General features: G+C 38.6%; 1 protein-coding gene across 3 annotated transcripts in view; it reads right to left on the reverse strand.

The window, feature by feature from the left end:
• Nucleotides 1-18,726, reverse strand: part of GFM2 (GTP dependent ribosome recycling factor mitochondrial 2) — a 30,498-nt gene extending 11,772 nt beyond the window's left edge. The window contains exons 1-12 of one of the 3 annotated variants that reach the window (XM_067569108.1): nt 18,552-18,726; nt 14,677-14,769; nt 13,967-14,056; nt 13,261-13,348; nt 8,807-8,849; nt 7,986-8,083; nt 6,852-6,977; nt 5,176-5,264; nt 3,884-3,972; nt 3,486-3,546; nt 3,078-3,263; nt 688-768 (exon numbers count right to left, since the gene is read on the reverse strand). In XM_067569108.1, coding sequence (XP_067425209.1) covers nt 688-768; nt 3,078-3,263; nt 3,486-3,546; nt 3,884-3,972; nt 5,176-5,264; nt 6,852-6,977; nt 7,986-8,083; nt 8,807-8,849; nt 13,261-13,348; nt 13,967-14,029 — 924 coding nt within the window. In that variant the 5' untranslated portion in view covers nt 14,030-14,056; nt 14,677-14,769; nt 18,552-18,726. Of the gene's footprint in view, nt 1-687; nt 769-3,077; nt 3,264-3,485; nt 3,547-3,883; nt 3,973-5,175; nt 5,265-6,851; nt 6,978-7,985; nt 8,084-8,806; nt 8,853-13,260; nt 13,349-13,966; nt 14,057-14,676; nt 15,008-18,551 lie in introns of those variants that run through there. The other 2 variants (XM_067569106.1, XM_067569107.1) reach the window with 2 other exon arrangements.
• Between the last annotated feature and the right edge of the window lie 186 nt (nt 18,727-18,912).

The following is an 18,912-nucleotide window of genomic DNA, read 5'->3' on the forward strand; positions in this document are numbered from 1 at the left end:
GATAAAAGAGCCCACCTTAACATCATCATCCTGGGACCCAGATCCCATGATTTCAGAACAACAAAGTCTCATAAGGCAAGGACCATCTTTTTGTTCTGTGTTCGCACTTAGCACAATATGACAAGGACCCCAAAGGCGCTACGGTGGTAGTAATTAATAAAAGATAATAAGGCTGTCACTATTTTCCCCCATCCCTGATAAGTGGAAAGTCAATCAAGGAGCTTTATATCAGACATCCGTCCTGTGAAGTTTAAACATCCAATCAATTCACACCAAACCAAATTCTGCTCTGAGTTACACTGGTGTAAATCCAGACCCCCCCAAAGCAGAAAGTGGCCCATTAACCTCTCCCTCCAATATCCACGTAACTTTAAATAAAAATCACCCATAATAAAATTAACTTATTTTTATTAATTATGTCCAACGTGTTTGAGAATCAGATTCACTAGCAATATCAGATGAAGCCTTATATTATAAAGTCTGCATATAACACTGCTTGTTAAATTCATAGCACGTTAATCACCATCTAAACTGGTTTAATGTTTTGGTACCAAAAGAAAAGGAAACTGAACAAATCTTAAGATATTTGCTGCATCACACTTAATCCATATGCACAAGAGAAAAAAATTATCAGAATGACAGCTGGTAAAAACACGCAGTCATAGTAACTGAACAGTAAATATTTACCTTATCAGGTGGTAGTAAGTCAAAATTTTCACTAAAATCTCCTAAAACTAGCTCGGCAAATTCATCATCCAGATCTGCAACCTGCAACCAAGAATATTTCTGCATTATCTGCAATTATTATTCCACAGTTAGCCCAGCAATACTAGCTATCTGGGCCAGAAAACTAATGGGGAATGAAGCTTTTGCAAACATTGAAAATTATGGTTTCAAAGCCTAGGAAGTGTAATTTGTACAATAAAGTACAATAAAATTGCTAAATTGCAAGTGTAATTTGTACAGTAAAGTACAATAAAATTGCAAAAGTGACAAGATTAGCTAACATTGATGAAATCTGAGTTACTGAGAACCTGAACCTGAATAAAAATGGTTTTACTTTAGAAAATAATTTCAGTTTTAAATACATTGTTAAAAAGAATGTTTCCCTCTTAAGTTACAGAATCTGTTAGTTTAGAACAATATTTTAATATGCTACCAGACTAAAAGAGTAGACTAAAGCAACCTGCTTGGTTCTGAAGAAAGAAATCTTTAAAATGATAAATGTCCATTAAACGCTAAAATGTCAAATTTGCTAATATGCACTCTCTATCTACCCACAACTGCTAGTTAAGACAAGCTTTTTCTGTTATTTTTAGGTACTTTAGAGAGCTATCTGGGATTTTGAGGGATTGTCGGGGGAGCAAATCCACAACGGGAAAAAACAGAGCCACTGGGGAAACAGTTCTTCAAGAAGGGAGGGGGAAACTGCCGGCTGACTTAAAGTTGCTGGACAATATATTAGACCCACAGACAATGATTTCAGCTAACAGTGACAGCTATGAAGGGCTCAGTTACAATAAATACTTTGCAGCTGTACAGGATTATACTCCTCTCTAATGGCTAACAGAGCCACTGATCAGCTAAAACTGATAAATATATATATCGGAAAATAGGAATCAGCTAAAATATGAAAAGTAATATATTTACTTTGTTAACTAAATAAAAATGCTACAAGTTTTTGTATTCCAACTATTAAATTTTAGAACAGCATTGAATGGACAGCTCTCGCTCACAGAAAGGAGGGGACAATAAGAGTATCAAAATATGAAACATTTTAGAAATACAAAGTTATCCAATCATCAAACAACCTTACTGGTTCATCAAGTCTGATATCCAGCTTCTGAGAAGTACCAGGGAATAAACACTCTGCCCTTATATAATGCTTTTTATCAGTGATACCAATGGAAAGCCCTTTGATAAACAGTGAAGCCCTACCATCTCCATTTTACAACTGGAGAATGAGAGGAACTGGGTGACTAAATAACCCTCCCGGAGTGATTTTGCGAGGAACATAAAACAGGTCTCCCAATTTTTAGTCTGACACTCTGATCACTTCATTTCCATCTCCCATATCTCATGTTTTAGAGGAATTTGAAAATCCACAATAATCTACTTAGCCAGTTGTGCAATGCTACAAATACATGGGTGGAGGGCTCCTTCACCATTACAATAAATCAGATTATAAAATTTAACCTGCATATCTACAAATATTAGAAATTATACAATTATCCATTAGTTTGTTTATTCTCCAATCTACAGTTTTTACTCTTATAAATATCATCAGAGTTAACAGCATCCACAAATCTCTGTATTTTGAGAGAATAAGCCCCAATGAAATGCAGCAAAATCATTCAGACTGGCTAACCACTCTAATACAATTTATATGAGTTTATTTCAAACACAGTGTGTGTGTGACATTAGAATTTATAGCACAGGAAAAGAGACTCTTTGAACAGACTGATCACAAAGATTCTGCCCCGCTTACAATGTCAGAGTCACAGAATTTAAGGCCAGGAAGAACCACTGTGATATTATATTAATTCTTTGGATCCAAAAAGTAGCAACCTAAACTGAATCAACTGTACCACCTCTATGTTATAAGACTTTTATATAGAAATAGATTGAGTTTATATCTTGTCTTCATAGCACAGTAGTGCAGAAAAGATTCCAAAAATTGCAGTTTGCATAAGGGAAGGATAAACTTATGGCTAACACAAAGTACTGGGAGTTAGGAAATATGGGTTCTTCTAGTCTCAGCTCTGTCATAGACTTCCTGCATGAACTTCGCTAAGTTATTTAATCTTTCTGTACTTTAGTTTTGTCATCCTTATGTTGTCATAAAATAGGGATAAGTACCTCCCTTTGTCACATAGGTATTGCTAGACTAAAGGATTCAATTCTGCTTACACAGTTTTGCCACTGACTTCGGTCAAAGTAAGTTTGGGCCTTAATTTATTAATGTTCATGAAGTGCCTTGAGACCTTTTGATGGAAGGAAAGCAGTGTAGATATTCAGAGAATTTTAAAAATTAATATATTTTTAAGTACTTTACATATTTACTTTAGAAACTTTACTTGTTCTATTAAGGCATTTCTTGCATCTTTGACTTCCTTTAACAATTCAGGATCATCAGTTTCTGTCAGGAGTTTTTGCTCAAAAACTTTTCCATCATCCAGACTGGAAGCGGGGTTCCAAATAATTTGTTCCTTGGACACTACATCAACCAGTCCCTTGAAGGTCTTTGCCTCACCAATTGGCAACTGTAAAGAGAAAGGGAAAATTACACATTTAGAAAACAGTAGTATGAAGACAAAAACTACCTGTCTCACACACATTTATTCAACAGTAAAATTAACACTTCAAATAATGCATGTTGAATTTTGTTATTTATATGCTATTTCAATCTTGTGCATGTATTTATGTTTTGTTTGTTGTGTTTATATTTTATATAAAGATAATTAACATTACATTTCTTAGTTTACCTGTAAAAGCAAAGGTTGTGTCTTCAACTTTTGTTTGATGCTTTCAACAGCATAGGTAAAACTATAATAAAAAAACAGATGTTAAAAAGAAGAATTACCCATTTTAATGATATATATAATGATACACCAGTTTATCAGTTGGTTTAATATTTCTTATTTACTGCAAAACTAATTCCACAATTTAAAAAAAACCTTTATTTTCAATAAGAACACACACACACTTTTTTGCATGGATATTTAGCAATATAGTTTTTTGCTAGCCACTACCACTGTGACATTTTCAGCTCTACTTAATAAAATGTGCAGCTTGATTATAATTAGAAATATTCTTCCAAGGCAGCCCTCTGTAGCGTGCTTATCATTTCTAAATATTTTTTTAAAAATAGTGGTCTCAGTACCTTGCCCCATTTTTGTCCATCTTGTTTAAAAAACAAATGCGTGGTATATGATGCTTGTCTGCTTGTCTCCATACCGTCAGAGTCTGTGCCTAAAGCAAAATGACAGAAAACATCAAAATGCTTGTCCTGGTGGCCAAATGGCAACACACTGATGTATGAGACCCGGATGCATTTTCTCATCTCAAACTCTTGCTCCCTTGCTGCAAAGGTAGAGAGTTCAGCATATACAGGAAAAGGGACTGCATTGAACTGCTCAGCCACTACTCCTTGACCTATTAAACTGCAGCACTGATGGGCTCCAAAATGAGCCTTATCCCACCAGTCTTCTCTAAGCTGGAAGGAATGATCGTGCCCCAGGTTGAAGCCTAGTGGATGACAGGGATAAAATGAAGGTGAAATGGAAGCAATCTAAGTGATATGGGATACTCCATAAGGAAGAAAAACCTAATACATATTCACACTACAAATATTATTCTTAACATATCAAAGGGCACACAAAGTAAATAAACACTTGTATAGCTATGGGTAGGCCACCAATTTTTACTGCAATTGGGCTGGCATAACAGTAGCAATCAGTACAACTTGCACATTGCTGGGCATTTCTAATATTCATTTTTTTATTAAAGCAAATTAAATCTGCTGTATTAGAAATAGTTCAAATATAGAAGTCTAGTCTCTTAAAACATGGGTGAAGTTAATACAAGTTTCCTGTGTATTAGTGGATGAATAGAACCCTTGGCTCTAACTTTTTTTTTGTTATGCAAAAGCTTCTCTCCAACATGGCAGCACATACGGTGCCACCCAGGAAACTCAAATTCAGGCCTGCCCCCAGACTTCTGCACTCTGGTCTGATGGTCAAACTATACATTCAAAGAGGGACCTCGAGAACCTCCAAGGAGAAACAACATCCTGGCTGAAAATTAAAGTAATTCTCTACAGTTAAATTTGATGTGAGAAATTAACAATTACTTATTTCTTCCTACAGATGAAGCTAGCCAAAACGCCTTAATGCTCTCAATCTCTGCATTTGCTATGAAAGACCAATGGGAAAAACACTTAATTTTCCCTGTCATAGGGAATAAGAAAGCTCTCATTACTACAGAAAATTGAAGTTTCCACATAAAATCAGATCTCAAAATTAAGAGCTCAGTTGTCTGAAATCAAATTTTGCCTGATCAAAACCATCAGAACATGAACAGCAATAACACAGAACAGGGTCTCAAAGGAAACTACCTCAGCCTATTTGAAGTCATCACATGGCAAAATCTTCACTGCAAGTGAGTAATATTTACCTCCACACCAGCTGAAGCATCAAATACAGCCACTGCACCATCCAACACTCTCAGGGAACGTTCAACTTCCAGTGTAAAGTCCACATGACCTAAATGATTTCAAACAGATAAAGTAGTAAGTTAGATCTAAAAAATTTTTCACCCTATTGGAATGGCAACACTTCTTTAAGTTTATAAAAATGCACACACTCAGTGCTATGGGCTCACATATATTCATCACAGAATCATAGAAATGAAGGACTAGAAAGGACCTTGAGAGGTCATCAAGCCCTGTGCTGAGGCAGGACCAAGTATGCTTAGATCACCCCACACAGGTGTTTTTCTAAACTATTCCTAAAAACCTCCAATGGGGATTCCACAAACTCCCATGGTAACCTATTTCAGTACTTGCTCAAAACTAATCATACCCAATATTTTTTACCTTTCCTAATAAGTCAGGTTTTTCTAAATCTTGTATCTTTTTTTTAAGCTCTCTCCAATTTGTCCACATCTTTTTTAAAGTGTGACAACCAGAACTGGACACAGTATTCCAGCTGAGGCTTCACCTGTGCCAAGTAGAACAGGACAATTACCTCCCATCTCACATAGGACATTCCTATTAATTCACCTCAGAATATTAGCCTTTTTTGCAACTGTGTCACATGTTGGCTTATATTCAATTAGTGATCCACTATGACACACAAATCCTTTTCAGCAGTACTACTTGCCTTCCAGTTATTCCTCATTTTGTAGTTGTACATTTGAATTTTTCCTTTTTCAGTGTAGCACTTATCTGAATTGAATTTCATCTTCTGATTTCAGATTTGTTTTTCAGCTTGTCAAAGTTGTTTTGAATTCTAATCCCGTCCTCTAATGTGCTTGTAACCCCTCTTGAATAGTACCGGACCCACAACTAATTAGTGCAGGACCCACTAGATACATCCTCACAGTTTGATAGCAAACCTACTGATAACTACTCGAGTATGGTCTTTCAATCAGTTTATATACCTCTCCTTATAATGATTTCATGTAAACCACATTTTCCTAGTTTGCTTATGAGACTGCCATGTGGGACTGTGCCAAAAGCTTACTAAAAATCAAGATATAACCACAACTACTGCTTCCCCCCATCCACTAAGTCAGTAACCCCGTCAAATATGGAAATTAGGTTGGTTTGGCATGATTTGTTTTGACAAATCCATGTTGACTACTACTTATTAGTCCATTATCCTCTAAGTGCTTACAAATTGACTGTTTAATAATTTGCTCCGTATTTTTCCAGGTATCAAAGTTAGGCTGATTGATCTATAATTTCCCAGGTTGTCTTTGTGCCCCTTTTGAAAAGGTAGGTACTATATGCTGGCCCTTCGCCAGTCCTATGGGATCTTACCTGTCCTTCCGTGAGTTCTCGAAGATAATCGCTAATGGTTCCAAAATGGTTTCAGCCAATTCCTTAGGTATCCTAGAGTGAATTTTGTCAGGCTCTGTTTTGAATACATCTAACTTGTTTAAATATTCTTTAACCTGTTCTCTAAAAAACCTCAGCAACAGTTGGATCCAACATCCAACCAACTGAAACCTCTGAGATTGCACAAAACTTTAAAACCAAGATTCACTTTCTAAGCTACCTGAGCCCAGCCATTCCTCCCCACCACCAATAGGAGAAAGCCCGACAGAACATATTCAAAATACTGTACCTGGTGTGTCAATCAGGTTGATTCGATAGCCTTTCCAATCAAAAGTAACAGCAGCAGATTGAATGGTAATGCCACGTTCTCGCTCTTGTACCATGAAATCCGTTACTGTGTCTCCATCATCAACATCTAATCGGTACGAACATATAACTATTTCAGTTTGGTCACATAACTTTACATTTTGAATAATCTGCCTTGGACCAAAGTAAAGATGATGATGATTTCTCCTAGACCTTATCTACTTTGTATTCTTCCAAGCCATGAAAACTGCTTCTGATCCAAGGAATAGACTGATAAGGCTATTGGTAATGCCAGCTGATAACTAAACTTCTCCTTTTAAAAAAACAAATGCTCTGGAAAAAAAAAATCTAATAAAACCCACCTCCCCACTCATGGCTGAATCCTGGCTCCCCACTCATGGGAGAATTCTACTGAATGCAGCCACTGGGAGGAGGGGGAAGGGAGAAAAGGGAGGCAAAGATGCACTTATGCCACCTTTTTGTTCACTCCCTCAGACCTGTGGATTGATATGAGCTGGTTTGTGGCTCCCCCAACTCCCATGTAACTTTAAAACAGTCTCCGAGCTACTCTAAGTTGTGTTGGCAGATAGCCCCCAACAGGTTCCAGCATATGGAGATCACCAGAGCACAGCAGCACTCCTGCTACCCACTTTTTCCACCAAACACTGCCTATGCCAGTGGTTCTCAACTTGTGGCCCGGGAGCCAAAAGTGGCCTGCCTGGTCTTCCAAGTGGCCCACCACTCCCCTCCCGCTGGCTACAGAAGGGAGCTGCTGCCTACAGACCCATGCGGAGCGCATTGCCATGGGGCTACAAGACCGGTGCAAGCTCCTTACTGCGGACTGAGGACCTGTCAAGATTCTTACTGGCCTAAAATGTGTATACATGTAGTCTAAATATTGACACTGACATGTCCTAGAATGCCAGAGACCATACCAAAAAATATGTTATACATTGTTCTGTATAATGGAATATGCAATGTACTTTCATTGCATTTCAGTGTAACATAGAAATGACCGATTATATTTTATACAACATATAAAATTAGAGTGGTCTTACAGAATATTAATTTTTGCTACATTTCTCAGAGCCACTAAAATAAAAACAGCAATTCTAACCTCCCAGTGCTCTTGTGTATCCAGAATAGTATAACATTCTCTCTGTGGTTGTAGTTTTCCCTGCATCAATATGAGCCATGATGCCAATGTTACGGATCCTGTATACAACAAGCAAAGGCACTTAATGTAATGTAACATTGCTGCATAGAAAAACAATCGTCATTCTGATCAATTAAATTACTTCATGATCAAAAGTTAGAGGTACCTCCCCTCCCAAATGATTGCACAAATGATATAGTTTGTGCATAACTGTAGTTTGTATACTTGTAATATTTTGATGTTAAAATATGGTAGAACTATAGCCCTGGGCTTTCTTCCACATCACCATTAACCACCATTTTCAAAACAGATGGGCACAATACTAAAAAGATTAAATTTTAAAGAACACGTTTGTACTACAGTTTATATTCAGATATCAAGCAATGGAATCAGAGAGAACAGAGAGCTAGACTGAATGCCACAGGGTTCTCACTGGCAACCAATGCTACCAAGATCAGAACAGATTGGAAGTCAATCAATATATACATTGATCTTTTCACTGAGGGTTCAAATCCAGGGCTCATTGAAGTCAATTGAAAGACTTCAGTTCTCCCAGTCTGAGACCCCCTCCACCTGCTTCCTTAGTTCCTGCCTCCTTACATTTATTCCTAGTATAGATCCCCAATTCCCCATTAAAAGAACAAAAAGAATAGTTTTCAACTGCAATTTAACATATGAACAGATTTAAGCAGTGGTCACTACAGTGTTCTATGGTTCTTTTGCCACACAAACCATCATAATATCTATTGCTTACATACAGAAATTAAACAGGCAGTACTTACTTAGATATAGGAGGGGTAATGATTGAACGCAAAGATTTGACATCTTCTATTGCAGAAAAAAAACAATGGTCAAAACTTAAATTCTCAGTGTATGAATGAACCCTTTTAATTTTTACAAAATAATTGCATGTAAGAAAATTATATAACAGACTATACACACAACCACAACCCATGACAAAACTCTGTTCCCTGTATCCAACCAAACCTCTAAAAGGAGTGTTCTTCACTTTGAAGAGACCAAGGCCTGGTATATACTTAAAAACTTAACATAGCTATAGTGTTCAGAGATCTGAAAAATCAATACCCTGAGCACCACAGCTATGCTGACCTAACCCTGGTGTAGATGCAGCTAGGTCAACGGAAGAATGCTTTTGTCGACATAGCAACCATCACTCAAGAAGGTGGATTACCTACAGTGACAGAAAAATCCCTTCTGTTGCTGTAGGCTGCATCTATACTACAACATTGTAGCTATGCTGGTATAATACCCGTAGCATAGACATGGTCAAAGAAAAAGAGTAGACAGAAGCTTTTCAAACAGATCTAATTTAAGAATAACAGTGGAAAATAAGCTAAAGGAAATAAATAGATCACCAAGAAGAAAAACAGAAGCTCACTGCACAGCATCCTCAGCTAGACATTGCTGCCACTAAATCTCAAGCTTCAGTGGCAAAAACAAGTGTTAAATAAATAGTGCCATGGTTTACGTTAATTTTGTAATTCAAATTGATTAATAAGATACTGAAATGTTATTGTTACTTAAACTGCAACAGCAGTTTTTCCTGTAAAACCTGAAGCAATGTATTTTTGGAAAAGGGACATAAAGTGACTGAGGTAAAAAAAAGGGGGAGGGGAGGGAAAGGAAGTTAATTTTAGTATAAGATTTTTACTTTAAAGAATTTGCCTCTCTCAAACCACTTTGAGAAAGTTTGTGAATTCAGAGACAAGCTAAAGTTTAAAGCAACAAGTCTTCAAATGGCTTCCTTAAGTAACAAAACTAAAGCACTCCTCCAGTTATTGAATTTCACAGGACTAGACAAGAGCTGCTTTAAATTGTTTTTATTTATCTGTGGTACACCAAACAGGATTAACCAATTTTTAGATTAACTTCTCTTCACCCATGGAGTATAGAAACCAATTTACATTTTTTACATCAGATATTTGAACTGGCTTTTTGTAATTTAAATTAAATATAGATTTTTTTATAATAAACCTATTTAAGCTTCTTTGTGAAACTGACAATTTATAGTAAGACCTAAATTTATTATAATCTAGTAAAATCATATAAATTATATACAAAAAATACATAAGCAGTATATGTTTGCCGCCAAGTTTTAAAAAAAGTCAAACCTCTGAACTAGTGGAAGTCCCTGGCTTGGCACCTTGAACCAGAGTTTGTTGAAGTACTAAACGAGCTTTTAACAACAATAGCTTCTTCTGCAGATGCAGAGAGAATATTTTATTCACTTCAGTTTATTCAACTAATTCAAGTCAATTATTAGTTCATTCAAAGTTAAGAAGCCAACTGGGAGTTTGAAGAGGAAAACAAGCTTTCTTGCTTTTTCAATCTATGAATAAAAACTGGATATGAGAGGATGAAATCTACTAGCCCTAAAATCTGGAAGGATATGGGGACCACAAACAGTTCAATTAATTAACTATAGATATTTCCTTTGTTTAATAAAATCAATTAGTTGTAAATGCAAAACATGTTTTGATAAACTTTTTGATAAATGTTTATGTATCCAGAACATTTACACTATTTTTATTTGTTTAAAAAAAAAAAAAAAAAAATTTGTGTGCATTTTTAATTGAATTCCTATTTCCATCCAAATAAAATGTGAAAAATGACAAGTAAAAATGTAATCATCTAGTAAATAAGAAATGTATCATTCACCATTTTCTAACATAAAAAAATTTAAGCTTAAGAATCTGAATACAAATTAAGCTGTATAATTTCTTAAATAAATGTGTATAGATCTATTTCATCCTCCTAGCTAGCAAAAAGAAGCACCAAATTTAGCATAAAGGCTATATTTGGCTGCAAATCAACATGTTTTAATGGATACCAGACAATAAAAATCAATTTTTGTTTAGAAAAATAACTAAAAATTACAAACACAAAACACAGTAAAAATCGATTATTTAAATCACAGTTTTTGGCTTCTTCACCATCTATAGACTGTCCTGTTTATCTAAGAAAATTAGATAGAATCTACCTATTGACTTTGGGAACAGATAATTTGTTTTAGGTTACCTTCTCACCCCAGGGAAGGAGCGACCCTTATAGAAAGTGAGCTAATCTGCTGGAAACTCTCAGAGAGAGAGAAAAATTTCTACGGAACACACATTGCCTTTTTACTCCCCAGTTTGTAAGATAAATATTCATCATTCATATCTTTGAGATCTCGTTTGTTAAAGTCATGGTGTCCAGTCAAAAGCATGGAAAGGATTTCATGACAAATAATGTGGGGTGAGGGAAATCACCATTCTGAACTTAAGTCACAAGGCAAATGTATCAACAATTTAGTCTATTGGAGCTTTGTTTCTTCAATTGTAATCTTAGTAATTTGTGGATCAAATCAGTTGTCGTACAACACACCAGATCACTCATCCATACACCGTGCAGGTGCAAACACACATACCTACCTCTATCATGGGCAACTTGTATTAAAGACAGTGCTGTAGGCAATCATAAAGCCTCTGTTATCAGATACTTAATACTATTTGTGTTACATACGTACAAAGAAGAATAAATTGTTTCTCTTTTCTCAGATACATGACATTAAATCTTTTGTGAATTAAAATCTCTGACAGCATACGGTGCATTAAAGTCATCATCCTCATCTTGTTTCCAACATCAGTTGTTGCCTCCCCTCTCCATTTTTATCAATAAGGTTCTGGAAAAAGTGGTCTTCTTTCCAAACCCCTCCCAAAACAACTTCCCCAATTGCTTTCAGTCTGACTTAACTAAACTACTCAGGAAAAAAAAAACCCATCCATTATTCACAGAATCATAGAAATGTAGAGCTGAAAGGGATCTTGAGACATCATCTAATTCAGCACCCTGCACTGAGAGGCAGGACCAAGTAAACATAAATCATCCCAAACAGGTTTGTCCAACCTGTTCTTAAAAACCTCCAGTGACGGGGATTCCACAACCTCCCTTGGAAGCCTTTCAGTGCTTAACTATCCTTATAGTAAGAAAGATTTTCCTAATATCTAACCTAAATCTCCCTTGCTGCAGATTAAACCCATTATGTCTTGTCATAACTTCAGTGGACATGGAGAACAATTGATTACCATCCTCTTTATAACAGTCGTTAACATTTTTGAAAACTGTTACAAGATTCTCTCTCAGTCTTCTTTTCTCACGACTAAACAAAGCCAGTATTTTTAACCTTTACTCATACCTTTTAAACCTTTTATCATTCCTGTGGCTCTCTCTAATCTGTCCACATCACAGTACACCAGCTGAGGCCTCACCAATGCCGAGCAGAGCAAGACAGTTATCTACTTTGTCTTACATATGACACCCCTTTAATATATCCTAGAGTGTATTGTTTCTTTTGCAACTATAACACGCTGTTGTCTTATATTCAGTCCGTGATTCACTATAACCCCCAGATCCTTTCCAGCAGTATTCGTGACTAGCCAGTGATTCCCCACTTTGTAGTTGTAAATTTGATTTTTCCTTCCTGAGAGTACTACCTTGCACTTGTCTTTGTTGAATTTCATCCTGTTGATTTCTGACCAATACACCAATTTGTCAAGGTCATTTTGAATTCTAGTCCTGTATCCAAAATGCTTGACATCCACAAATTTTATAAGCATACTCTCCATCTATTACCCAAGTCCTTAATGAAAATATTGAATAGCATTTGACCCGGGAAAGATCATTGCAGGACCTCACTAGATATAAACTTCCAATTTAACAGCAAATTTAAATTAATTTTTGTTTTCACAGAAATTTTCTGACCAGTTCCCTTTTAACAAAGATTCAATAATGAAACTGTCCTTCAACGAGCTAAGAACCTTTCTCTCTCTAACCAGGATCCCCATCTCTCTTCACATGCTACATGCTCAAGGCAGATTTTGATATTACCAGCCATTCTATCTTCACTGAGTATTACAAGCTAAAAGGCTCGGTCTCCAGAATACTTCACTCATCATTTGATTCTTAAATGCGTAAACAGTTTCTTTTTTTATTTTTGCTACCAGGTTTACATTTTCCTCTTATGCTCTCTGCTATGCAATGACTCATGGCTCTGTCTTTCAGCCTCTTCTCTACTCTGCTCTTTTCATGCTTGACATACCAAATGTTATCCACAAAGGTTGTAAAACTATAAGATTATAAGAAAGTATAATTTAGAAAACACTTTCTTCTATTTTCTTTCTACTACAGATAAATTAAGAAAAATACAAAAACATACAAAAACAATTTAAAGTATTACCTGGTGGAAAGTTGTAATTTCTTTGATGACCACCTTGTGATTTGAGTCTTTTTACAACCATCGTTCTTGTCCACCTCCAATACATACACTTTAAAGAAAAAAAAAGTAGTTACACTTTGAAGAAATACTTCTTGCACTGTTCTTTTCCTAAAAAGACTATTAATGATCTCTGCAGCAACAGATGTGTGAATAATCTGATTATGCATTCATGGTGAGCTATTCTGAATAATGGTATTTTGGACACTTGCAGGCATCTCAGCATTACTCACTAGAGTCAAAGACCAAAAACAAATCCAAATCCAATGGAATTTGTAAAGCCTAATGAAAGTGCAAGTCACAGTCAAAAGCTATACTGAAATCAATATAAACTGTCAGTAACAACTGTATTTAAACACATACAAGGAGTGAGGCAAAATGATATACTGGACCTCACTGGAATTACATGTATAAACTAAAAAATTTACAGAAACTACCTTTTATTGAGGTACATATATACATACAAAAACCCTTCTACCTATTTCTGAGCTTCCCCAGAAACTATTAAATAAAAACCTATTTTGATATTTGAAACAAAATGCATATTAAGCATCATTCCAGACATTAAAATATTTATATTTATTCAGATTGGCCTAGAATATCCCATTTTGCTTAAAAGAAAATATTGAGCAACTGCTCACTGGCAAATAAAAATCTGAGAAAAGCTTACCTCATTGCAGAAACTTGATGCTTTCAGGACATTCACTGAAAATTTCCGTGCAACTCTCAACATTATTGCTCTATTGTCCACAGCTGTACCCTGTCAATATAAGCAAATATTGTACAAAAAGATCATGATCCAAATTAAGTATCTGAACTGTTTGCAGTCTAGTCAATGGGAAAACTCTCAATGGCCTAAACGGGAACTGGATTGGGCCATATTTTATTAGAAACATACAGTAATGCCAACAGATGTTAAAATTGATTTACATGTACATCTACAAAACAGTGTAAAGTTTCATAAAAAAAATTTGCTAGTACTTAATTTGTAATCATTAAAGTATTTAATTTAAAAGCACTGGCCACATGCAGGCCAAATGGCCACTGAAACTCCTGGACCTCAGGACTAAGGTCCAGAAGCTGTACATTATGCCTCTAATTTCTGAGGACGAAATATGGTTTGGCAGCAACAGCATACCAGTTCAACTTTTCAACAGCATCAAATCCATTACACAGCAATCAGACTCAAGGAAATATTCAGTGACTCAGGCTCCCCGTGCAAAAGACAAGTTATTGCATGACTGACTGACTATCAGTCAGCAACGAAACAATTCTAAAAAGGAGCATGGCCCAAAGGCACAGGCTTTTGCTGATCTTAAGGTGTACTTGGGAACTCAACCAGAGAAATGAAAAGAAGTCATGTCACGTGACCCACTTTACCTCCTTCACATGGCAACTGGAGATTGGTTAGAGGAAGGCAGAATCCTCCACAGCAAAACAGCAACAATTGCTCATCCTCAATTCTGCAGTTTGCTGGGGAGAAGTAGGGGCAGAAAGAAGAATGGAAAAAATTAAGTTATCTCCTCCTCCTCTAGGTTGGACAAACTGGTATACAAATTTTACCACTCTCTACTGGCATCCACAGTGTTATTACTACAGCTAGTAGCACTGTAAGAACTCTCAGGGCTAATACCTGGGCTTATGAACTGTGCAAACTCTCAATTTTTTTTTATCTCATCCAACTGCTTAAGATATGCTGTAACTACACACACTCTAGATATGTTTTTGATCTTACTATATTTTTATTTCTAATCGGTAGAGACAATTATGAAATTAAAAGAATTAGCATTAGCTTAAGAGCTGGTCTACATCAGAGCGTTTTGTTGACAAAAGTCAGCTTTTGTCGACAAAACAGTGGAAGTGTACAGACTAAAATGCTCCTCCCACCAATGTAACTCCCCTGCTATGCCAACATAATAAGCCCTAAGCCTCTCAGTGTGGTTTTATGTCTGCTTAGTTATGGCAACATAGTGTCAATGTAGAAGCTGCCTCCCTTACATCCACTGTGGGGCTGTCACTCTTGTCAATTTCACTAGTGAAATTGACAGCAAAGCCTCCCTCTTCTTCCCCAGAGACCTGAGCAGCTGGTCTCCGCTCTGCTCTCAGAAGACTAGGCAGCTAAGAAGCCTGGGTTTTTCTCCACCCACTTGCCACAGGGAGCTGGGGCAGCCTTGTCTATTTCACAGCTCAGCCATGAAATAGACATGGCTGCCCAGTTCCCCAGGGGGAGCAGGATGAGAAGCCAGGCAACTAACGCCCACGCCCAGGAGGCGAGAAGCCCTGCACAGTTTCCCCCTAGGAACTGGAAGGAGGGGAGAGGCAGCTTCCCCTGGCTCCTGGAAGGAAATGGGGAGGGAAGAAGCCTGGGGCTGGCTCTCGACAGGGAAACGGATGGTGGGGGTAGCCCACCGGAAGCCTGTGGGGGGGGACCAGGCTCTCAGCTCCCCACACTGTCCCTCTTAGATCAGTGGAAGTGCTCCTGGTGAGGAGCTATGTTAGGTCGATTTATTTTTCTAGTATAGACAAGGCCTAAGTTTGGTTAAGAAAATAATATATTTGCTTTATGGTTTGTGCTAGTAAGACCCCAATCAGCAAGTAAAAGAAGGCTGTGAGAATAATAAGTAGTATTACTTATTACTTATAGTGTGGGAAGGATTCAAAAAGTAACTAATAAAATAAAGAGCTGCAGTAACAAGACAAAGAAAAATTGTCTTTAAGGAAACAAGAACAAGAACTTTCTCCTGCTCTGCTGATTAGCAAGGAGGGAGGAGGAGATGAGGTAAGAAAGGCAGCGAGAATAAACTTCTTCAAACTGAGTTTTTGCTAAAGCTAACAAGTTAACTGAAGGTGGAGCAAAGCAAGCCATAAATCTGAAGGTTCTTTGTCAGACTGATGCATGCCGGTATAAGACCGTTTTCTCTAGATGTGGCCTATCTGTAAGTACTTTGATCACATGCTTATTGAGACTGTTACTGTATTAGGTGTAGTGACTGCTTATTTCTGGGCTATTAAGCATGTTTAGTGCAATTGTATAAAATACCATTTGGCCTTTCGATTTAAAAAAACAAGTTTTGGTTAAATTAGTGTCTATAGTGGTCTCCCATATAAATATTGTCATGTATCATTACTAAGTCCAACATCTTCAGAATAACAAATGTAAAAAAGTTTGAATTAAAACTTGAAATTAAACACACAGCAAATCTACATAACCTTATTTTCCCATTACTGTTACTTCCCCTCCTCTCCATATAGGTCATCTTTATTTAGGCCTTAATCATGCATTGCAATCCATGCAAGCACAGCAGTCCATCCATGCAGATCACAATGCTGCTTCAGGCATACTGAGATATCTTCACAGAAAGGTTTGTACTACAAACACCACAAAAGGGCCCTAATCCAGACTGGCACCCTTGTGCACTACCACAAAACAAATAGTCAGCCTAAAGCTTTCCATGTAGTTCCATGTAGTTTCCAGAGAACTACAGACTGCTCAGCCTCACCTCAGTCCCCAGAAAAATCATGGAGCAGGTCCTCAAGGAATTTATTTTGAGGCATTTGGAAGAAAAGAAGGTGATCAGGAACAGTCAGCATGGATTCACCAAGGGAAAGTCATGTCTGACCAACCTGACTGCCCTCTATGATGAGATGACTGACTCTGTGGATGTGGAGAAAGTAGTGGATATGATATACCTTGACTTTAGCAAAGTTTTTATAGGTTCTTCCACAGTATTCTTATCAGCAAGTTAAAGTATGGGTTGAATGAATGGACCATAAGGTGGATAGAAAGCTGGCTAGATCATTAGGCTCAACGGGTAGTGATCAATGGCTCCATGTCTAGTTAGCAGCCGGTAACAAGTGGAGTGCCCCAGGGGTCAGTGTTGGGGCCGGTTTTGTTCAACATCTTCATTAATGATCTAGAGGATGGGGTGGATTGCACCCTCAGCAAGTCTGCAGATGACACTAAACTGGGAGGAGTGGTAGCTACAGTGGAGGACAGGGACAGGATAGAGTGACCTAGACAAATTGGAGGATTGGGCCAAAAGAAATCTGATGGATGGAAGAATCCCATGCACTGGTACAGACTGGAGACCAACTGGATAGGCAGCAGGTTGGCAGAAAAGGACTTGGGGGTTACAGTGGACAAGAAGCTGGATATGAGTCAACAGTGTGCCCTTATTGCCAAGAAGGCTAATGGCATATTGTGCTGCATTAGTAGGAGCACTGAAAGCAGATTGAGGGATGTGATTACTCCCCTCTATTCGGCACTGGTGAGGCCACATTTGGAATAGTGTGTCCAGTTTTGGGCCCCCCCCACTACAGAAAGGATGTGGACAAACTGGAAAGAGTCCAGCAGAGGACAACAAAAATGATTAGGGGCTGGAGCATGACTTATGAGGAGAGACTCAATGAACTAGCCTTGTTTAGTCTGCAGAAGAGAAGAATGAGGGAAGATTTGATAGCAGCCTTTAACTACCTGAAAGGGGGTTTCAGGGAGGATGGAGCTAGACTGTTTTCAGTGTTAGTAGATGACAGAACAAGGAGCAATGGTCTCATGTTGCAGAGGGGGAGGTCTAGGTTGGATATTAGGAAAAGCTTTTTCACTAGGAAGGTGGTGAAGCACTACCTAGGGAGATGGTCAAATTTTCACTAGGACGGTAGTGAAGGGTTACCGAGGGAGGTGGTGGAATCTCCATCCTTTGAGGTTTTTAAGGTGCAGCATGACACAGCCCTGGCCTAGATGGTTTAGTTGGGGCTGGTCCTGTTTTGAGCAGGGGATTGGACTAGATGACCTCCTGAGGTCCCTTCCAACCCTAATCTTCTATGATTCTAAATACAGTATCTTTTTACATTAGATTTCTCCTTGATTTAGCAATTTATAAAATTGTCTCTGTAATGACAACGCTGGCTGCAGTTACAAACATTGGCCTGTTATATCACCAAGGCCAGCCGAAAGGCAGCTGGTTGTGAAGTTAAAGCGCTAGACTAAGCGTCAGGGTTAGATTCCACAGACTCTTTGGGCAAGTCCCTTTGCCCCCCCCCCCCCCCCCCCGCCACTCAGGTCCCCGCCCTGCCTCTCGGGGTCCTGGGAGATTCCGCTTTAGCGATGAGCCTCATAGAAAACTCCCTCAATAATGACCCCCAACTAGCAGGGATGCGGGACAAGGGGCTGCGCCCGGCCTCTCCAGCGCAGCGGCTCGGTAGGTCACACTCGGTGCCAAGTCACGGCTCCGCAGCCCGGCTCGGCTGACACTCACCGGCCGCAGCCAGGACACCCGCTCCCAGAGCCGCCTCGCCCACTCCGGCCCGGCCTACGATGACGGAGCCCGCTCAGGCCCCGCTGTCGGTGCGGAGAAGGGCACCCGAGGGTAGCCGGTATCCCCGAGGGGCAGCTGGCGAACTCCAGGGAAGGCCTGACCCCTCCTGTCGCAGCCCCGTGCGGGCGCTTGCTTGCTTGCTTGGTTGGTTGGTTGGTTGGTTTCCTTCCTTCCGCTTCCTCCCCCGCAGCCCGCCTCGAAGGCGGCGAGGAGGCAGCCTCTTCCCAGACCGTCACGGTGTCTTTTCTCTCCCTCCCGGCCAGTCCCTCCGACCCCTCTCCTCGGGTTCCGATCCCCGGGA

The sequence above is a fragment of the Emydura macquarii genome, unplaced genomic scaffold, assembly GCF_026122565.2.
Source record: "Emydura macquarii macquarii isolate MOO-44397 ecotype Brisbane River unplaced genomic scaffold, CSIRO-AGI_Emac_v2 contig_2897, whole genome shotgun sequence".
NCBI lineage: Eukaryota > Metazoa > Chordata > Testudines > Chelidae > Emydura > Emydura macquarii.